General features: G+C 38.0%; 1 protein-coding gene across 10 annotated transcripts in view; it reads right to left on the reverse strand.

The window, feature by feature from the left end:
* Positions 1-17,768, reverse strand: part of SLIT2 (slit guidance ligand 2) — a 411,548-nt gene that overhangs the window by 134,247 nt on the left and 259,533 nt on the right. For 7 of the 10 annotated variants that reach the window (XM_043544596.1, XM_043544594.1, XM_043544590.1 and 4 more), the window contains exons 6-10: positions 12,473-12,544; positions 8,059-8,130; positions 3,930-4,093; positions 3,346-3,357; positions 2,085-2,223 (exon numbers count right to left, since the gene is read on the reverse strand). In XM_043544596.1, the coding sequence (XP_043400531.1) occupies positions 2,085-2,223; positions 3,346-3,357; positions 3,930-4,093; positions 8,059-8,130; positions 12,473-12,544 (459 nt within the window). The remainder of the gene's footprint in view (positions 1-2,084; positions 2,224-3,345; positions 3,358-3,929; positions 4,094-8,058; positions 8,131-12,472; positions 12,545-17,768) is intronic. The other 3 variants (XM_043544595.1, XM_027832060.3, XM_037897998.2) reach the window with 1 other exon arrangement.

Below are 17,768 nucleotides of genomic sequence, written 5' to 3' on the forward strand. Positions count from 1 at the left end.
GTGCCCATCTTTAAAAAAGGGAAGGAGGAGGATCCTGGGAACTACAGGCCAGTCAGCCTAACCTCAGTCCCTGGAAAAATCATGGAGCAGTTCCTCAAGGAATCAATTCTGAAGCACTTCGAGGAGAGGAAAGTGATCAGGAACAGTCAGCATGGATTCACCAAGGGCATGTCATGCCTGACTAATCTAATTGCCTTCTATGACGAGAGAACTGGCTCTGTGGATGAGGGGAAAGCAGTGGACATGTTATTCCTTGACTTTAGCAAAACTTTTGATACAGTCTGCCACAGTATTCTTGCCAGGAAGTAAAAGAAGTATGGGCTGGATGAATGGACTATAAGGTGGACAGAAAGCTGGCTAGATTGTTGGGCTCAAAGAGTAGTGATCAATGGCTCCATGTCTAGTTGGCAGCAGGTATCAATCTGAGTGCCCCAAGGGTTGGTCCTGGGGACCCTTTTGTTCAATATTTTAATTAATGATCTGGAGGATGGCGTGGACTGCACCCTCAACAAGCTTGCAGATGTCACTAAACTGGGAGGAGTGGTAAATACGCTGGAGGGTAGGGATAGGATACAGAGGGACCTAGACAAATTAGAGGATTGGGCCAAAAGAAATCTGATGAGGTTCAACAAAGACAAGTGCAGAGTTCTGCACTTAGGACGGAAGAATCCTATGCACCGCTACAGACTAGGGACTGAATGGCTAGGCAGCAGTTCTGCAGAAAAGGATCTAAGGGTTACAGTGGATGAGAAGCTAGATATGAGTCAACAGCGTGCCCTTGTTGCCAAGAAAGGTAACAGCATTTTGGGCTGTATAAGTAGGGACACTGCCAGCAGATGGAGGGATGTGATCGTTCCCCTCTATTTGACATTGGTGAGGCCTCATCTGGAGTACTGTGTCCAGTTTTGGGCCCCACACTACAAGAAGGATGTGGAAAAATTGGAAAGCGTCCAGCGGAGGGCAACAAAAATGATTAGGGGACTGGTACACATGACTTATGAGGAGAGGCTGAGGGAACTGGGATTGTTTAGTCCGCAGAAGAGAAGAATGAGGGGAGATTAGATAGCTGCTTTCAACTACCTGAAAGGGGGTTCCAAAGAGGATGGACCTAGATTGTTCTCAGTGGTATCAGATGACAGAACAAGGAGTAATGGTCTCAAGTTGGGGTGGGGGAGGTTTAGGATGGATATTAGGAAAAACGTTTTCACTAGAAGGGTGGTGAAGCACTGGAATGCGTTACCTGGGGAGGTGGTAGAATCTCCTTCCTTAGAGGTTTTTAAGGTCAGGCTTCACAAAGTCCTGGCTGGGATGATTTAGTTGGGGATTGGTCCTGCTTTGAGCAGGGGGTTGGACTAGATGACCTCCTGAGGTCCCTTCCAACCCTGATATTCTATGATTCTATGATGACTCTGTGTCAGCCAACTGAATTAAGTTTTGTATTTTATACAAACCAAATTCTGATATTAGAAGTAGTTTTATATTTCAAAAATCCTCATCCTTTATAACATATGAAAAGTTAAGCCACCTTAACAGTACATACTATCTACTCCTCCTCCACAGGCACATCTTTTATCGCTACTACAACTACAACACAGACCACATTCCTCTACCTTAAATCTGCCCTCTAAATTCGCCCTTTTGAGGATACTCCTTTACCAGCTACCTATTCCCAGCACAACTGGCTGTGGATATTTGGTGTAGTGATTTATTGCACTGGGAATAGATGGTTTGTTAAAAGGGATGACTGAAGGAAGGCACCCAACGAGGCAAAGGTAAGGTTGTGGTGTGTTGTCTGTGTTGAAAGGCCACTTAAGTGTAGAAAACACATCATTTATACTCCATCTTAAGACCATTCTGATTGCAACCTTAAAAACAGTTTGTGACTAGTGTCCCTGTAATGAACCTATAACTGAAAATACAGGACTATAACAAATGGTTTCCTATACACCAAATATTACTATTTCTGGTACATTCCAAAACACTCTTCCCTTACAGTATATTACTTACCACAGCAAATAAATGTAAGTAGATAGAGGGAACACTACATTTCTGCAAGTTAATGGCAAAAAAGCAAGATAACCTACATTTCAGTAATAGTCTCTGGAAGATTGGTTGGGATCTCAGTAAGGCCTTTCCCACGACAGTCAACAATGTTGTTACTACAGGTACATGCAGTAGGACAATGCAAGACGCTGCAGGAAGGAGCCATAAAAGACTGATGACCTGGAACAGAAAACAAATTGCTTCTTCTAAAACTGCAGAATAGTCAAATAGAAGAATTCTAGATAATTCCAACAGTGAACAATCCTATTTCTCCCTTCCTTACAAAATAACAGACAGAGCTCTTAGAATAAACATGGCTACAAAATCAGTTACTTTGAGTTACATTAATTAATCTCAATAATACCTAAATGTTGAACTAACTTGAAGAGCATGGAAGAGAAAATTCAGATTTACAGTTTTAACTCTTGCTCAGGAGGGTGAGAAACTGGGGAGGTTTTTTTGTTTTTGTTTTTGAAAGTTGGGGAAAATTTTGCAACCCAAAGAAAATAATTTGATGGCCCACTTTGGAATCATGACTTTAAGACCAACATGTCCTTCTCTATTCTCTAATGTCATATTTTCACCTAGAAAGTTGCTCTACTCGCAGTTACAAACTAATTGCTCTGCATGTTCAGTATTTCAGACTTTAACTGATCCATTTTTAAAATTACACTAACAAAAAAGACTTGCCTTCTGAGATAGCAGTTTACAATATCTAAATTTCAGCTTTATTCTGGAGTTACAAGAGAGCAAACAGGCAACGAAAACTAATATACCTATGCTACTGTTGTTACACTCCTAATGTAAAAAAATATTCAAATTGATTTTATTAAATAAAAATAAATTGATCCAGGGCTAAGACATGTATATCAAGGTGCAATAAACCCCCCAAAATAGGGATGTACAATGGGAATGTTCACATATATCCACTTAAAGACAAATTCTCAGGTGTACGAACAGGGTTCCACTGGGATCCCTGCACATGCACCCAAAGGCAGAATTTGTGGAGCAAGGAGGCATTATACTCAAGTTAGCAATGCACTCATTAAGCCTTAGTCCTACAGGCTTTGTGTGGATGGATCCTGGTGCTTGTGTGGTGTTCTGTCGTCATCAATGGGGCTCTGCTGGACACAAAGGTCTGCCTGCATGGTAAACCTTGCAGATCAAGGCCTAAATACTGCAGATACAGTTGTACATATGCTATTGTTCTTAAGAATTTGGGGAACCAGAAACATTAACTAAAGTTTACAGATATTTTTCAATCCAAGTCTAAAACTATTAAAAAAAGAAACATGAACTTGCCTTCTTCCTCATCTATGAATAAAGGGGAAAAAATGAATAAAGAAAAAGTGGTTAGTACTGAACTGTTAGTCATTTCATTATTTCACTTCAGAAAACAACCAGAGTTGCTAAAGCATACAAATAGTATTCCAAAAGAGGTTCTTTTGGGAGTGGGGGAGTTTATGAAAACTGTGGAAAATACTGAAGTAGGGAAAAAAGAGCCTGTAAATTAAAAAGAACAGAGAGTCATTCCATATAGAAAGCTTCCTGATGGTCTCAAAATGTACATTTAGATTTCATTTTCATAGCCACCCATCACCAGAAATTTGTTTTTAGAAAGGTATGCATATAGTGTATATAGTGTTTCTATGTATTTTGTGTGTGTGAATGTATATATATGAATCATTTACATAAAGTACATAGGAACACAGTTACCCACATTAGACCCATGTATATTGCCAAAATACCTGAACAGGTTTTCAAAGAAGTTGTTTAAATTCTGTAGAGCTAGAAACAGCATACAGCGCATATCATTACAATCTCTGTTAAACTGGTGTTAAACATGCATTAAATCAGAGCTCTGTTGCAGAATTTGTTTCCCTTACCACTGCAGACAAATTCTCGTTTTTGAACCTCTGCTACATTGTGTCCCCTCAGGTGGGATGGGCCCATACACTGTGTGTACAGGCCAACTCGGGGTCGCTGCCGCAGCCAATCAGATAGCCAGGCCAGGTGGCAATCACAGTAGAGGTTATTGGAGTGAAGTCGACTGAATGAGAGGAAACAAGTCAATATGTTTAAATTAGCAAAAAACCTGAGTGACAGAGTTTTACAGATCTGGAAGATTTACTAATAAGAAGTCCTTAATGAGGAATCGATCTTTTAAATTTTTCATTTGAAGCTGGAGACTCATGTAGCTTTATTTATTAACATTTAAGTAGCAAAAAGGCTACTTTTTAGGTTGGTCTGATTAGTTTAATAAGAAACTAGGTTTGCTATCACAAAATTGAGTATCTACAGTTTCTTCCCTCTCTCCTAAAAGAGAAACGCAAATACACCAGAGTTTGAAAACAACTTTTGAATTATTTAGCTTAGCTCTGTACAGAAGGCCAATAAATCAAAAAAGTCTAAAGAAAACTGGTTTATTACAGTAATATACTGACAACAAAAAAAAGTTAATAGAAGATTTGGCTTCCAATTAGAGATATCAGTAAGTCTGGCTGTTATTAGTCTCTATAGAAACTACTTGCAAAATCCTTTTAGCAGGTCATATTCATTTTGCTGCTGAACAAGACAGAATAATAATGCAATATAAAACACCTTCTTTCACATCCCTTCCTGATTTTCTCTCCTTTTGTTTAATCACAGAAAAGGGGATTAGCTGCTTTTGGCTCGTAGGGACCCATATTCAAAGCAATGCCTGAAATTAAAAGACCAAATGGCAGTGAGTGAAGGAATTAAGTAAGTTGCCTCTCTGTTGGCAGAGACCTACAAAAGATCATGGCTCCTTGCCAAGTGCCAAAAAGCACTTTGCCATTGATAAAATATCAGACAAATGTATTCACTAAATTAGGTAAATTACTTCAGCCTGGATTTTATGTTTTTTTCAAACTAAAGAAAAGGACATTCAAATCTATAAATCATACCTTACTCCGAGAATCATCCATAACAGAGTAATATCATTTTAGTCCTTTTTAGCTAATGTGCTCAGTTCTAAGCAAATAATTGTAATGGATATTAAAAAAATAGAACTCAGCAGAGAAAGCTAATTAACCCAATAAAAACCCATTTAAGTAACATCAAGGCTGTGGAAACAGCCAACAAAAGCAAGATGATTTAATTGATTCTTATTTCCATTCACAGAGGACTAACAATTAAAGTTAAAACTGATGTACTTTCCTTAACTATTTTTATGATGTGTGGGTATTGTAGCAGAGAGATACAGCATACAATATGATACAAACAATACATAGCCACCACTGGGTAAGGACATAGTGTCTGATTCTGCACTCGCTTACATCAGTGCAAACCCAACAGTAACGCCATTGAAGGCAATGCAGTTACACGTGTATTATCAGTGTAAGTGGGATTAGAGTGACAAATCTCTCTTTTGAATTGTCCTCTGGCTATTTATTGTTACAGCTAAATGTCACAGTTATGATGGAGGACATTCCATGTTGATTTTCTTTTGTTTTTATAATAAATTTTAAGATGAACCATCCCACAAAAATCTTTATGCAAGTTTGCAAAAGACTAAAATCACTCTTATACTCTATTGCCTAAATGCTACTTGTACTTAAGGAGTTGAAATAAAGTTTAAGTAAATATATATAGTGAGGTATTTATTAAACCAATACACACTTATGCCTTCAGCTGTCCATAGGGTTGCCAACTTTCTAAGTGCACAAAACCGAACACCCCTTCCCTGCCCTGCCCCTTCTCTGAGGCCCTGCCCGCATTCACTCCATTCCCCCTCCCTCCATCGCTCGCTCTCCCCCACCCTCACTTACTTTCACGGGGTTGGGCAGGAGTTTGGGGGGGGGTGAGGGCTCTGGCTGGGGGTGTGAGAGTAGAAGAGGGCTCTGGCTGGGGGTGTGGGCTCTGGGGTGGGGTTGGAGATTAGGGGTGCAGGAGAGGGCTCCAGACTGGACCCGAGGGGTTCGGAGTGAGGGAAGGTGCTCAGGGCTGGGACAGGGGGTTGGAGTGCCAGAGGGGATGCAGGGTCTGGGGTGGGACCAGGGATGAGAGGTTTGGGGTGCAGGAGGGGGCTTCAGGGCTGGGGCAGGGAGTTGGGGTGCAGAGTGCGGGCTCCAGGAGGGAGTTTGGGTGTGGGAGGGGGCTCAGTTCTGGAACAGGAGATTGGGGTGTGGGAAAGGGCTCCAGCTGGGGTGTGGACTCTGGGGTGAGGCCAGGGATGAGGGGTTTGAGGTGAAGGAGGGGGCTCAGGGCTGGGGCAGGAGGGTAGTGTGCAGACTGTGGGAGAGAGTTAGGGTGCGCGAGGGGGTTCCAACCTGGGGCATAGGGTTGGGGTGCGGGAGGGAGTTCAGGCGCTTACCTTAGGCGTCTCCCGGTCAGCAGTGCAGCGGGGCTAAAGCAGGCTCCCTGCCTACCCGAGCTCCATGCGGCTCCTGGAAGCAGCCAACATGTCCTGCTCCCCCTAGGCGGATATGCCAGGCCACTCTGCGTGCTGCCCGTGCTCACAGGCGCCGCACCTGCAGTGCCCACTGGCCACGGTTCCCGACCAATTGGAGCTGCGGAGCCGGCACCGGGGAGCAGAGGCAGCACACAGAGCTTCCCTGATTGCCCCTCCACCTAGGGGCCGCAGGGACATGCTGGCCACTTCAGGCAACTGCGTGAAGCCAGGGCAGGCAGGGAGCCTGCCTTAGCCCTGCCGAGCCGCCGACCAGGAGCCTCATGAGGTAAGCGCCTGCACCCTAAACCTGGTCAAAAACCAGATGCCTGGCAACCCTAGGTGCACAGTCAGAATACATTATAAATACAACACGGACCACTTGCAGTCCATGGACCACACAGTTTAAGAACCACTGGACGAACCTAGGACCTGATCTTGAGTATACTTTACACAGGTGACTAAAGTATACTAAAAAATACTTGAGTAACTTTACACAGGTGACTACGCCCATTGATTTCCAAAATGGCCTCCATATAAAAGAATAAAATAAATAAAAATAAATGAAATCAAGGCCATTTTGGGTTATACAATTACTATCCATGGGCCTATATTGACCTTTTTTTGTTTTCAAGCAAGCATCCCATTTACTTTCAATTTTGCTCATCTTTCACTTCCATTGGGAGTTCTGCCTGGAGAGGAAGCTCAGGATTAAGCCCTGAAATATTATATTATTAATAATAAATAATTATTATTATTATTACTTAAAAACAATTGCATGTTTTAAAAAAGGCAATCCTTAGTTTTTGCATAAATTTAAAAAAGGCTAGAACTTGCATGAACAGTTTCTTTGTTTCATTTTAGTAGCCTGAAGCATATGCTTATGTTTCAGTCGTAACTGCTAAAAATTGGGGCCTTAATGTAAATGCTGACACAACCTTAATTAAAACAGCACTACCAGTTGATGCTATAATTTTTTGCTACAAAGAATGTTGGAGAGCCAGTTTCGTTTAATTAGGTCTGCTAGCAGTGCAGTCATAAACGCATAAAGATTTCCCATTTATCACATCTGACAGCCAATCAAAGATTCTTCCATATTCTTAAATGAAATGTGACCTATTGAATAGCTCAAAGTAAAACAATTTTGTTCACTTTCAAAAGCACCTATTTTTAGATATACTTATAATGTGCAGAATAGTCTCCACCTTCTTCTCTAGATGGTGAAACTCATGTATGGTGTGGAGAGCATTGCTGCAATTTGTGGCAGGATAGAGAAATGGCCATGGCAGCTGCATTTCTGTGGATCCAGTGGCCCCAACAGCCTGCATAACTGACTAGTTCATGGGTCTCACTTACTGCCCTTGGCTTGGGGGGTTTGTTAATTTCACCTCGAAGATCCCTCTGCAACTGACTCACATAGTGCCGTTATGCTGCTGGAGTGGATCTCAATCTAGAGATCGTTGAGTTGCACTTTTCCCCTTTCTTGCCCACAAATCCATCTTGATGCCTTTTCAGAACCACTAGCAAAACTTGTGTAGAAATAGAGAAGTGGTGAACACACTAGATTAACAGAACAGACAGCTACTGTCATCAGGACTACTTACAAGGTTCTGAGTTTGGGCATGTGGTTGAAACTTGCCACTGAAAGTCGAGTGATGTTGTTATTGTTGAGAGTGCTGCAAAACACAAAAAGATTCAACTTAGCATGCTGTAGTTATCAGGATTCCAGATATTGTCCAAAAATTTACGAAGAAAATCGGATGGTATTACTTGAGATACAAATTTGTTATGATTTTGCAGAAAATACAGCTAGTGCACAGTGTCGGGGCCTGCTCTTTAAAATCGGGATTTCAGGAAAAGAGTGTTTACACCTGTGCGTTTACACCATGTGAGCCACCTTGGCTGCCAATGGATTCCAGATGAAGTGTTGGCATTTGACCCTTATGTCCCAAGTGATTCAAACCCTAGCTACCTGAGAGGCTGTCTCCCTGTCCAGTCATTGCACATGTTGAGATCATCTGAGGTATTAAAGGTGGGAATGCCATCCTAGTATAAAGCAGGAGACAGCTGGTGGCAGGACATTCTCAGGGAGGGATCCCTGGTTCTGGAATTCAATTCACTCTCTGGTTCCTCAGGACCCAGATGTGATGACTTTGAAGACATGCTGCAAGATCCACCTGGCCCAGGTTTTCCTGGGAAGGATGACCCGAGGGCTTACTGAGGCTCTGTGGGAGATGGGGTTGGTAGTTGCCATGGAGAGTTGCATGATGATTTTAGGTGGCTTGTTCTGTATAAGGTATGGACCTCTTGGGAGCCTTAATATTTTACCAGAATAGTTCTATGTATGTTGTGCAATGTGCTTACAACTTGGCACAGGCACAGTGAATAAATCTAAGTAAATAAATACTTGGTTAGCAAAGAGCTGTCTTAGCATACATTAATTGCAAAGATAACGAGTAATAATGTATGAAAACTTTATGAAATATCTTTCATTTAATTATTACATTTGGTTTGATATAAAAAGAAGACAAGCTTGACTCCAGAACAAGGAAGAGAGCAATATGATTTAAAGAGTTAATATTCCCCCATACTTTTGTCTTACAACTTGCATTTGAACAGCATGAAGTACATTTTCAAAATGTTATTTTGCGCTTTACTAATCAATTCTAATGGACTGAGAATTCCATTGGCTAAATCTTTGCGCTCCTTCTTGAAAAAAGCAAGTGTTTCAGTTGTATTTTTTTAAAACATGAAAGCATCATTTGCATAATTTATGCTTGTTTCTCAAGATTTTTGCATTAAAAGTACAAAGTACTTCTGAAACACACATGGGTAAATTGCCAGCACCATGAATGGAATCAGGTTGAGCACCTCCAGTTAGCTTTAATGGTAGCTGTGTGAGTTAATTTTTGGTGCAATGTGTTGCAAATTTACCTCACTGTGCTTACTGATTTCTGTTCTGTTCTCTTCACCCACACACAAGGGAACTCCTCTGTGTGCCCTGAGGGGTACAGAAACCAAAGAGGAGTAGAATCAGGAAGAAAGGAAAAAAAGATAAGGACATGTGTCCGACTTGAAAAAAGTGACATTTTGCATAGGGCTAGTGCAAAGATGAGACTGCCAGAAAAGGGTCTAAAATGGTGATATGATCACTGTTAGGTCTTTATATGACTCTCTGTCACAATGTCCAAATGAAAAATATACAGTTCCTATGAGTCTCCCTGCATGACTTATTAATGGATGACTTCCAAGGTACACCTTTTTAAAACAGAAAATGCAAACCAGTGAGCATTTATGTAGTTCTGATACTACTTAAATAGGACAGATTTTATAAACACTTTATTATATTTCTGGTGTTTGGTTATTTAACTAATTATTTCTTTCTTTGACCATTCTTGTATTCCCCTTATGTTGCACCAATTTAATTCTATGGATTTATTTGCTGGAGTACAGCAAAATAGTAGCTAGTAGTAACTTAATGGATTAGACCATAAACAATTCCATCTAATAAACCAAATCTGTGGCTTTCATTAAAGGGACACTGCCAACTTAAAAAAAAATCATACTTCTATCTGAAATATTTTCACCTCCTGTTACACATAACCCCCAAAATTCTGTTTCTATTTTAGCAGTTTGTTTACTCTTTGAACTTAACAGCATTGTGTGAATTGCCAGGATCACGCCTGCATAGTCAGTTTCCCCCATTTGCTTCAGTCACACAGCTACAGCGGAAAGAAAAACATTTTAAAAAATAGGAAATTTGAAAGCCATAGAAATTTTCTGGAGGATTCACTGCCAGTAGTAATACCTGAAACTACTTTCAACTCTTCTTTTAAATTGTCTAGATTTCATGTTGATTGCATCCCTTTAATTATAATAACCTCTGAACCGCCTCAATGTTACCAAAGTATTTCAATGGTGGAAAGTTATTTTTTTTTAGAACTGTACAAGACCTGTCACTTTAGCAAAAAATTTTAAAACATGATTGAATCAGGGTACAGGACATACTAGAGGCTCTATTATACACTTGTATGTTGACAGAAGATACACATTCCATGCACAGTATTAATACAGACAGAATAAATCCAATCAAATGCAAAACCAATATATTTAGCGTTGCTAATTATTCAGTGTACTATTGCTATTGACTGACCTGAATGTCGTTGTTGTCTTCTTTTTTTTTTAAACTTTTATTTATTTATTAGACAATATGGCTGCTGTGAAGGTGCAATTTAGAGTTCCAGTCAACATATTTGTCTCAATCTTGTTTGTAATTTAAGTTCTTCTATAATACTGTTTGTCATATCAAATGGTTTAATTCAAGATTACGTTTATTTACATATTTAACTAATGGTAATAATATATAATAATATATTTTTATATATATATATATATATATATAATAAATATATATAATATAATAATATATATATTCATTCATTCAGGCACAAAATACCTGCCTTTGTGGTGCAATACTAATAATTTGTATGGTTTTGATTCTGTGACTATTGAAGTCTATGGGAATTTTTACCATATTTGAGCAGTCAAAATAATGGTAGTAAAGCAGCACTAATAATATTTGATTTAATTAAAACACACATTCAAAATTCATTTCTTTTAGACATATATAAAATGCACTATTAAAGGAGGCTATATATTTAAAGTAAGGTAACATGATAACTGCCCTAACCAGCACTGTGAAAATATAAGTTACCCTGTGATACAGGTGAGTTCCTTGGAAAGTGCGGATAAAAATCACACAGTACATCAGGTATGCTGACAAACCACCCATTTATACACTTTACAAGTCACATGTGTTAATATCAAATAAGCAGCACATTTTAACACATTTTAAAAAAGAGAAAGCAACATTTTAGTTATCTGGTTACTTGACTCTAATGACTTAAAACCAAGAAATGTGATAAAATGTTAAAAATTAAAAACAAATAGTCACAGCTATCCACTCATAGTAATCACAGATTAGCTCAATAGCTGCTGAATAACTGCCACCTTTCCCCTAAGTTGCTCATATTTTATCCTTTGGATTCTATTCATAAAAAGATAATGTGCGTTCTCAGAAAAGCTTCTTGATTTTACATAATTACTAACAAAAATTAAGTTAAGACTTAAAGCTCCCTCCCCCCACCAATTTAATTTAGCGTTGGGTTTCCAAGTCGTTTGAAGTCAGGGTGATTTAAAACGACATCCAGAGAAGCACTATTATTGATAGAGAAAAAAGTCTCCTGCTTTCTTTAAATGTATAAAAGTAACCAAGGAATGTGACACTTTGATTGACAGAGGAAATATTTAAAGAATGTATCCTGTGCCTCAAATTCTTTAGGAATTAGACATTTTACTCATCATAGTCACTATTTTCAGGTCAAGGGTCATTGTAGATTATTTTGTTACCTTTATCCTCATTTGACAGCAATTTCAACATGAGAAAAAAGTAAGCAAGGCAACGTGCAACCCAACCCTTCAATCAATGCCATAAATACATTGTGTATAAAAAAAATCAGTTGTAAAGCATTTAATAATGAATGGACAGGCTACATAGCAGATATCACGGTTCTGTTTACTGAAAAAGTAGCTTAATGAAAACAGTTATCACAAATGTATTCAATGTATTTATCATTTTGCTATAGATAGATAAACAGGCAGATAGAGGTTATCTACAACAAATTACATAACAAAAGCAGTATTAAAGTGTGTAGCACTTCAACAATGAAAAATATTTCACAAAAATAAATGGATGCATTAGTACTTTTTTTCAGGAAGTGTCTCTTTCTTACAATACATGTCATCTGATTATTTTGTGAAATGCTTTTCTGGGTGAGCAAATTAATATGTCTTTATACATATATTTACCATTCTACAACACATCACAGTAGATTATTTTAAGACATCTTTTCACTAGACCATTTTGTTCCCAGGCTGCAGCTAGCAGATAAGCTTTTACATTAGTACTCCCTAGATACTGAGCTCCAGTTAAAAGTAAGAGATACAAGCAGTACTTACAGCACTTCCAGGTCGCGTAGAGCCCTAAATGCCCCATCTTCAATACAGCTGATCTGGTTGTAATCCAGTTGCCTGTTAAACAGATTACGAGGGTATAGGTAAAAGAGATGAACGCTGTGTAAGAAAGCCTCCTAAAGGGTCTGTGTAGCTAGGCCACAGTAACTGAAACGCTCTCACAAATACACTCATCTGCTTAAGAATGTCACACGCCATTCTGGCCTTGATGCTGCCACTGAAATCTCTTTTTGTTCTGAACTGTCTGCGTAAAACAGCAGCTCTGGGAAAGCTCCAGTAAATAATAACTGCACCTTATATTAAATGCCAAAGGAATGCAATTTCATTACATCAAGAAAAGCTATCCATTAAAAGCTCTCAGCGTCATCTCACTGAAACAATTTCATTAAGGTAAAGGACTGTAAATCACTTAATGTCACATGCATCCCCTCAGTGACCTAACAGAATCCATTTATCAGAGAAGACCAGCTGCATGTTAATTTCACTATCCTTGGCAAGAATGAGCAAGAGAGACCACTTTTTAGAGTTTTTCAAAGGCAGTTTCCTTCTAGAATTGTTCGAAATGAAGAAACAACATTGACCTAGGCATACACATTTTCTTAGTTACATTCTTTAATTCTGCTCCAAATATATCTAGCATTTGTTCTGCAATAACGTTCAGTGTACGATTTTTGCATAGTTTGTGTTCTTTGTAATTATATGCAGATAGGATGTAATAAAGGAGCACTTGAATTCTGGAAATAAAACTCAGCAATGCCATCCCATACATTATTAATATTAAAGTATTAAGTTATAAAAAATTTACAAACGTTTCTCTGAAGGATATTACTTTTTTCAACTCAAAACATTAATACAGTACATACTACATGACTCCTCTGAAAAAAGAAAGATACACACTTTTCTGAAATTAACAACCATTCAGATACGAAATCCACGTTTCTACACAGCTGAACAATACTAAGAATATGAGCATAATACAAATGAACTTTACCCCTTGTGTTTCTCATTACATACTACCTATCAGAGCTAATAAGGCTTTTACTAAAGCACTTTCAGAGATTTTTGTGAACCTGTGGTAACCCTTTACTTGGATAAGAAATCATTACATCTTTTTTCATTGTAATATAGAAACTTTTACATTGCCTCTGAAGTTTCATATGTATTTTTTTTTCGTTTCTAGTAAACAGAAACACTATACTATTGTAGCTGTACTGAAACAGTGTTTCTGTTTACTAGAAACTAAAACCAAAATATAATTTCCTGAACACATTTTTTAATCATTTTGGCACAATATTTGTACTGCAGTGTGTTTTTCTTTAAACCTATGTTCCTAAGAACTCTTCTGATTTTAACTAATTAATTTCATTTAACAATTACGTTAATAGCCTTTTTATTTTAAAGAGGCAAAATATATCTATAGTACTATTCTCTAACCTCTGGAACAATTTATCAAAGCCATTTAAATTAGTACAATGGCATGAAATGTTACCCTTGACGCAACACAAAAGAGAAATTGTTTCCAGACAAATTGGCAAAATCTTTTAATGCCATCAAATTTGCCTAATGCAGTCTGCAGGTTAATCTGTAAAAGGGTGAGCTGTATGTTTGCCCATATCTTATTATCCTTAGCTGTCAATGTATAAATCAGTGCTGACACAGCTTCTTCTAAATCATCCATATTATACACAAAGGGAAAGCTTTAGCAGTAGGCAAAGCACTCGAGCAAATCTTGTCCTACAAGAACTGAAAGGCAGATTGCTTCCATTAAACTGGCAGCAGTTGAGGTGCACCTGAAAACTTTTGGACCTTTTCTTTTAGTGATGCATCCACAGCACGGCTATCGTTAAGGGCAAGTTGCCATTTCCAGCCTAAACCATTTTTTCCCCATGGATTTCCAACACAGCTGCTTTTGTTCACATGGGGCTGAAACATGGCATGAAGCTAGTCAGTTGAAATGCATTTTTCTTCACAACAAATAATGCTTAATTTAAAAAAAACTTATCTAAAAAGTAGTGTTTCCTGTTTCTTTCAGATGATTGGCTCTCTGTTGTGACTAAATGTCAGAAATACATTAAGCAGTAAGCGTGGCAAACAGCTTTTTAAACCATTAAGTTATTTAACTTTGAAAAGTGGCTTTCTAGTTTATCCTGTTTGTATTAAGTTGCAGACATCCACCATACATAATCATATAATTCAGTGGTTTCACTAATGGTAAATTCTGATAGGCAAAACTGTAGAACTTCTATAATGTCACTGAGAGCATATAATGGGACTGGTAGCGTTGAGGAATTATGAAGTTTATGAATAAGGTTGACTTCTGATTTCAGGGTAGTAACCTTGGCCAGAATTAAGGCTATTTGAAGACCGCTCAGTGTCCACTTTTATACTTCCCAGCTGTTATTTGTTTTTAATATGTTAACTTTTTAAAAAGCACTTTTTAAAATCTACAGTGTTGTTGTAAAGCTTCCTACCTCTGTTAAGTTAGTGAAGCATATCTGCAGTCTTAACTCCATTTTAAAGTGTTTTGAGAATTTCTTTAGCTCTTTTCGAATGACTACAAATTCCTCCAGAATAGGCGTCTGTATGGAGGCTGCTAGCTGAGTAGGAATGGACTTGCTACCCCACAGACCATACTCATCCTTGCACAGCTTCTTCCATCCCACTCAAACGTTCATCCCGGGTGGCTCCATTTCCCATGCCCTTGACAAGCGGTTCTCAATCTGAGGCCCATGGGCTGGCTGCAGCCCAATCAACACAGAGATGTGGCCCGTGTGACATCCTCAGGGCCATACAGGTGGTATTGGATGTGGCCCACAATGGTAAATAGATTGAGAACCACTGCCCTTAACAGTCACTATTCCCCCCTCCCATGTGCCCCTTTTTCTATCCCTTCCCTACACTGTGGCTATTTACATTGGGCAATGTGTTTTTTTGTAAATTTACAGGATTCCTAATGTCAGTTCTCATTCTTAAAAACCTTTCAGTTGCTTGGGAGAATTAACTCATTTTTGCATCCATATTTGCAGTGTTACCTGGATACTTCCTGTATTTAATACATAGCATTTTTTAAAATGTCACAGCAATGTTAACCAATTGCAAAGGCAAAGTTGTGACATTTTTAAGGGCTATGCAAAAACTTTTTTTTAAATGTAGCTTTATGCTGTAGTCTTATCAATAAATCACGTGCAAAAATGCTGTTAATAAAACATTATTAGTTATCATACTCATACACATTGACTGTGGTCTTCTATTTTCTCCCATTCCTTTTTACTTTTACATAACTGCTGTATTTAATGGTTAGAGCTAAAAAACAAAAACTAAAAACAAAAATTTAAAAAGCCTCAAAAATCAAATGTTCAACATCAGAATATCTATGTACATTTAAGAATTGATATCTATCTTCATACAAAAGAAATTTACACTCTATGCCACCAACACAATAGCATTCCAGAAGTCCATAGTCCATGGAGGTTGAGATACATTTAGTCTAACTTCACTTTAAATTGTCAATTTTTCTACTTCTCTTCCCTTCTCAGCATTCCTCGGGGTTTGAAAATATTGTTTTGTTATGAAAGAATAGAGACCATGAACCATTAAAGTTGTTCAGTTTGTACTGAAATGAATAAATCTAGGCTCCATTTCTTAATGCACTGCTTAATAAGTCATTGTAAAAAGTCAAACTGATTTCCATCTCTTTACTGTGCTTACCTGACAGGAACAACATTCTTATAAACCTTATAAATTGGTTAGTCTCTAAGGTGCCACTAGTACTCCTTTTCTTATAAACCTTTGCATTTTCACGCTTACTATTCCTCAGATCATGCCCTGTGTTTGTGGAGTGAGGGGGACGATAACTGTCACTGCAGTATTATTTTTGGAAACAGTTACTATTTTCTACTAATTTGTCTGCATTTTGAGATAGAATTAAATTATGTTTACTCAATTGCCTTTTCTGTTGCAATTTCCCCAATTCTGTTTTTAACGTAGTAATTTCATGGCACATAATCTAGATAGAATGTAACAGAATCTATAGAAGATTTTTGTACTGAGTTTCCATCAAATTACAGACAATAGGACTGTATCTATCTGATTCCACTCTTCTTCCATATGAAATACAAAATGCTTTCCTCCCATTTATCTGCATGGTTTATTTTGTTCAAACTATGTAAGCTTTTATTTTAAAAAAATCTATCTAGTTAATTTTCACTGAAAATCAAGGAATAAAACTGTTACTAAAATAAGTTGTGTGTCAAGTTATTGATCTTTTTATTTCTGTTAAAACTAAACAGCTGGCATTATAGAAAAAACCTTTAAGTATGGCATTTGGGAATAAAAACTTTTTATATCTTTTTAATAATATTTAATAATCATTTAATCTTTAATGCTTTTTAATAACTAAAGTCCTCTACATCATACCCTTCAATCCAACAAAAGTCACTAATGTTGTATGGGAGCAGAAAACCAAAATAAACCAAATTTAGAGTTCGAAGTCCAAACATTTTGGAATTATGATAAATCAAAAATGTAAGAATATGTATGAGAGATGTAAACCACTTATGGTTTTGAACGGTCAAATCCCAAATTTACCATGCCCAGTTTTCCCCAAATTTTCTATAAAAATTCTAACCTGAGCTAAACTTTCAGATGGATATTAAAGGTAAACAAGTGGTTCAAAATCAGGTTTATAATGGGCAACTAGCTTCACCTTCATCTATGTGAAGACTATCACATCTCCGCCATCTAGAGATATCTCATTAGAATTGTGTTGTATAGCTCTTAACACAACGGAGGCCACTACAGATGCTATTCACATATGGTATGTTTTTAGTTGATCAAAAATGAACTGTAGGAAGTTGGGAAAAGTGATTTACTTGTCAGGAAACATGGGAAAATATTATTTATTATTTGTATTACCATTGTGCCTAGGAACCCTAGTCATGGACCAAGACCCCATTGTGGTAGGTGCTGTACAAAGAGAACAAAAAGACATCCCGGCCCTGCAAGAGTTTACAATCTAAATAGACAGAACAGACACATGGTGCAGGGGGAGTGGTAGACTGAGCGGTTTCCAGATTTCTAGAGAAGAAGAGGGTGCCACAGTGTATGACTGGTTATGCACTTTACTCTTAGAGCAAAGGAGGTCCTTACTGTGCTTTACCTCCACTTATTACCATTTGATAAAGCTCCACTTGGTTGGATCAACAGTTATTTCAACATTCTTCTAGGAGCTGAAAACTGCTTTGAATGTCCACTGTCAGGTAATGCCCCATCATCCTCTTGC

The sequence above is a fragment of the Chelonia mydas genome, chromosome 4 (genome assembly GCF_015237465.2).
Source record: "Chelonia mydas isolate rCheMyd1 chromosome 4, rCheMyd1.pri.v2, whole genome shotgun sequence".
Lineage (NCBI taxonomy): Eukaryota > Metazoa > Chordata > Testudines > Cheloniidae > Chelonia > Chelonia mydas.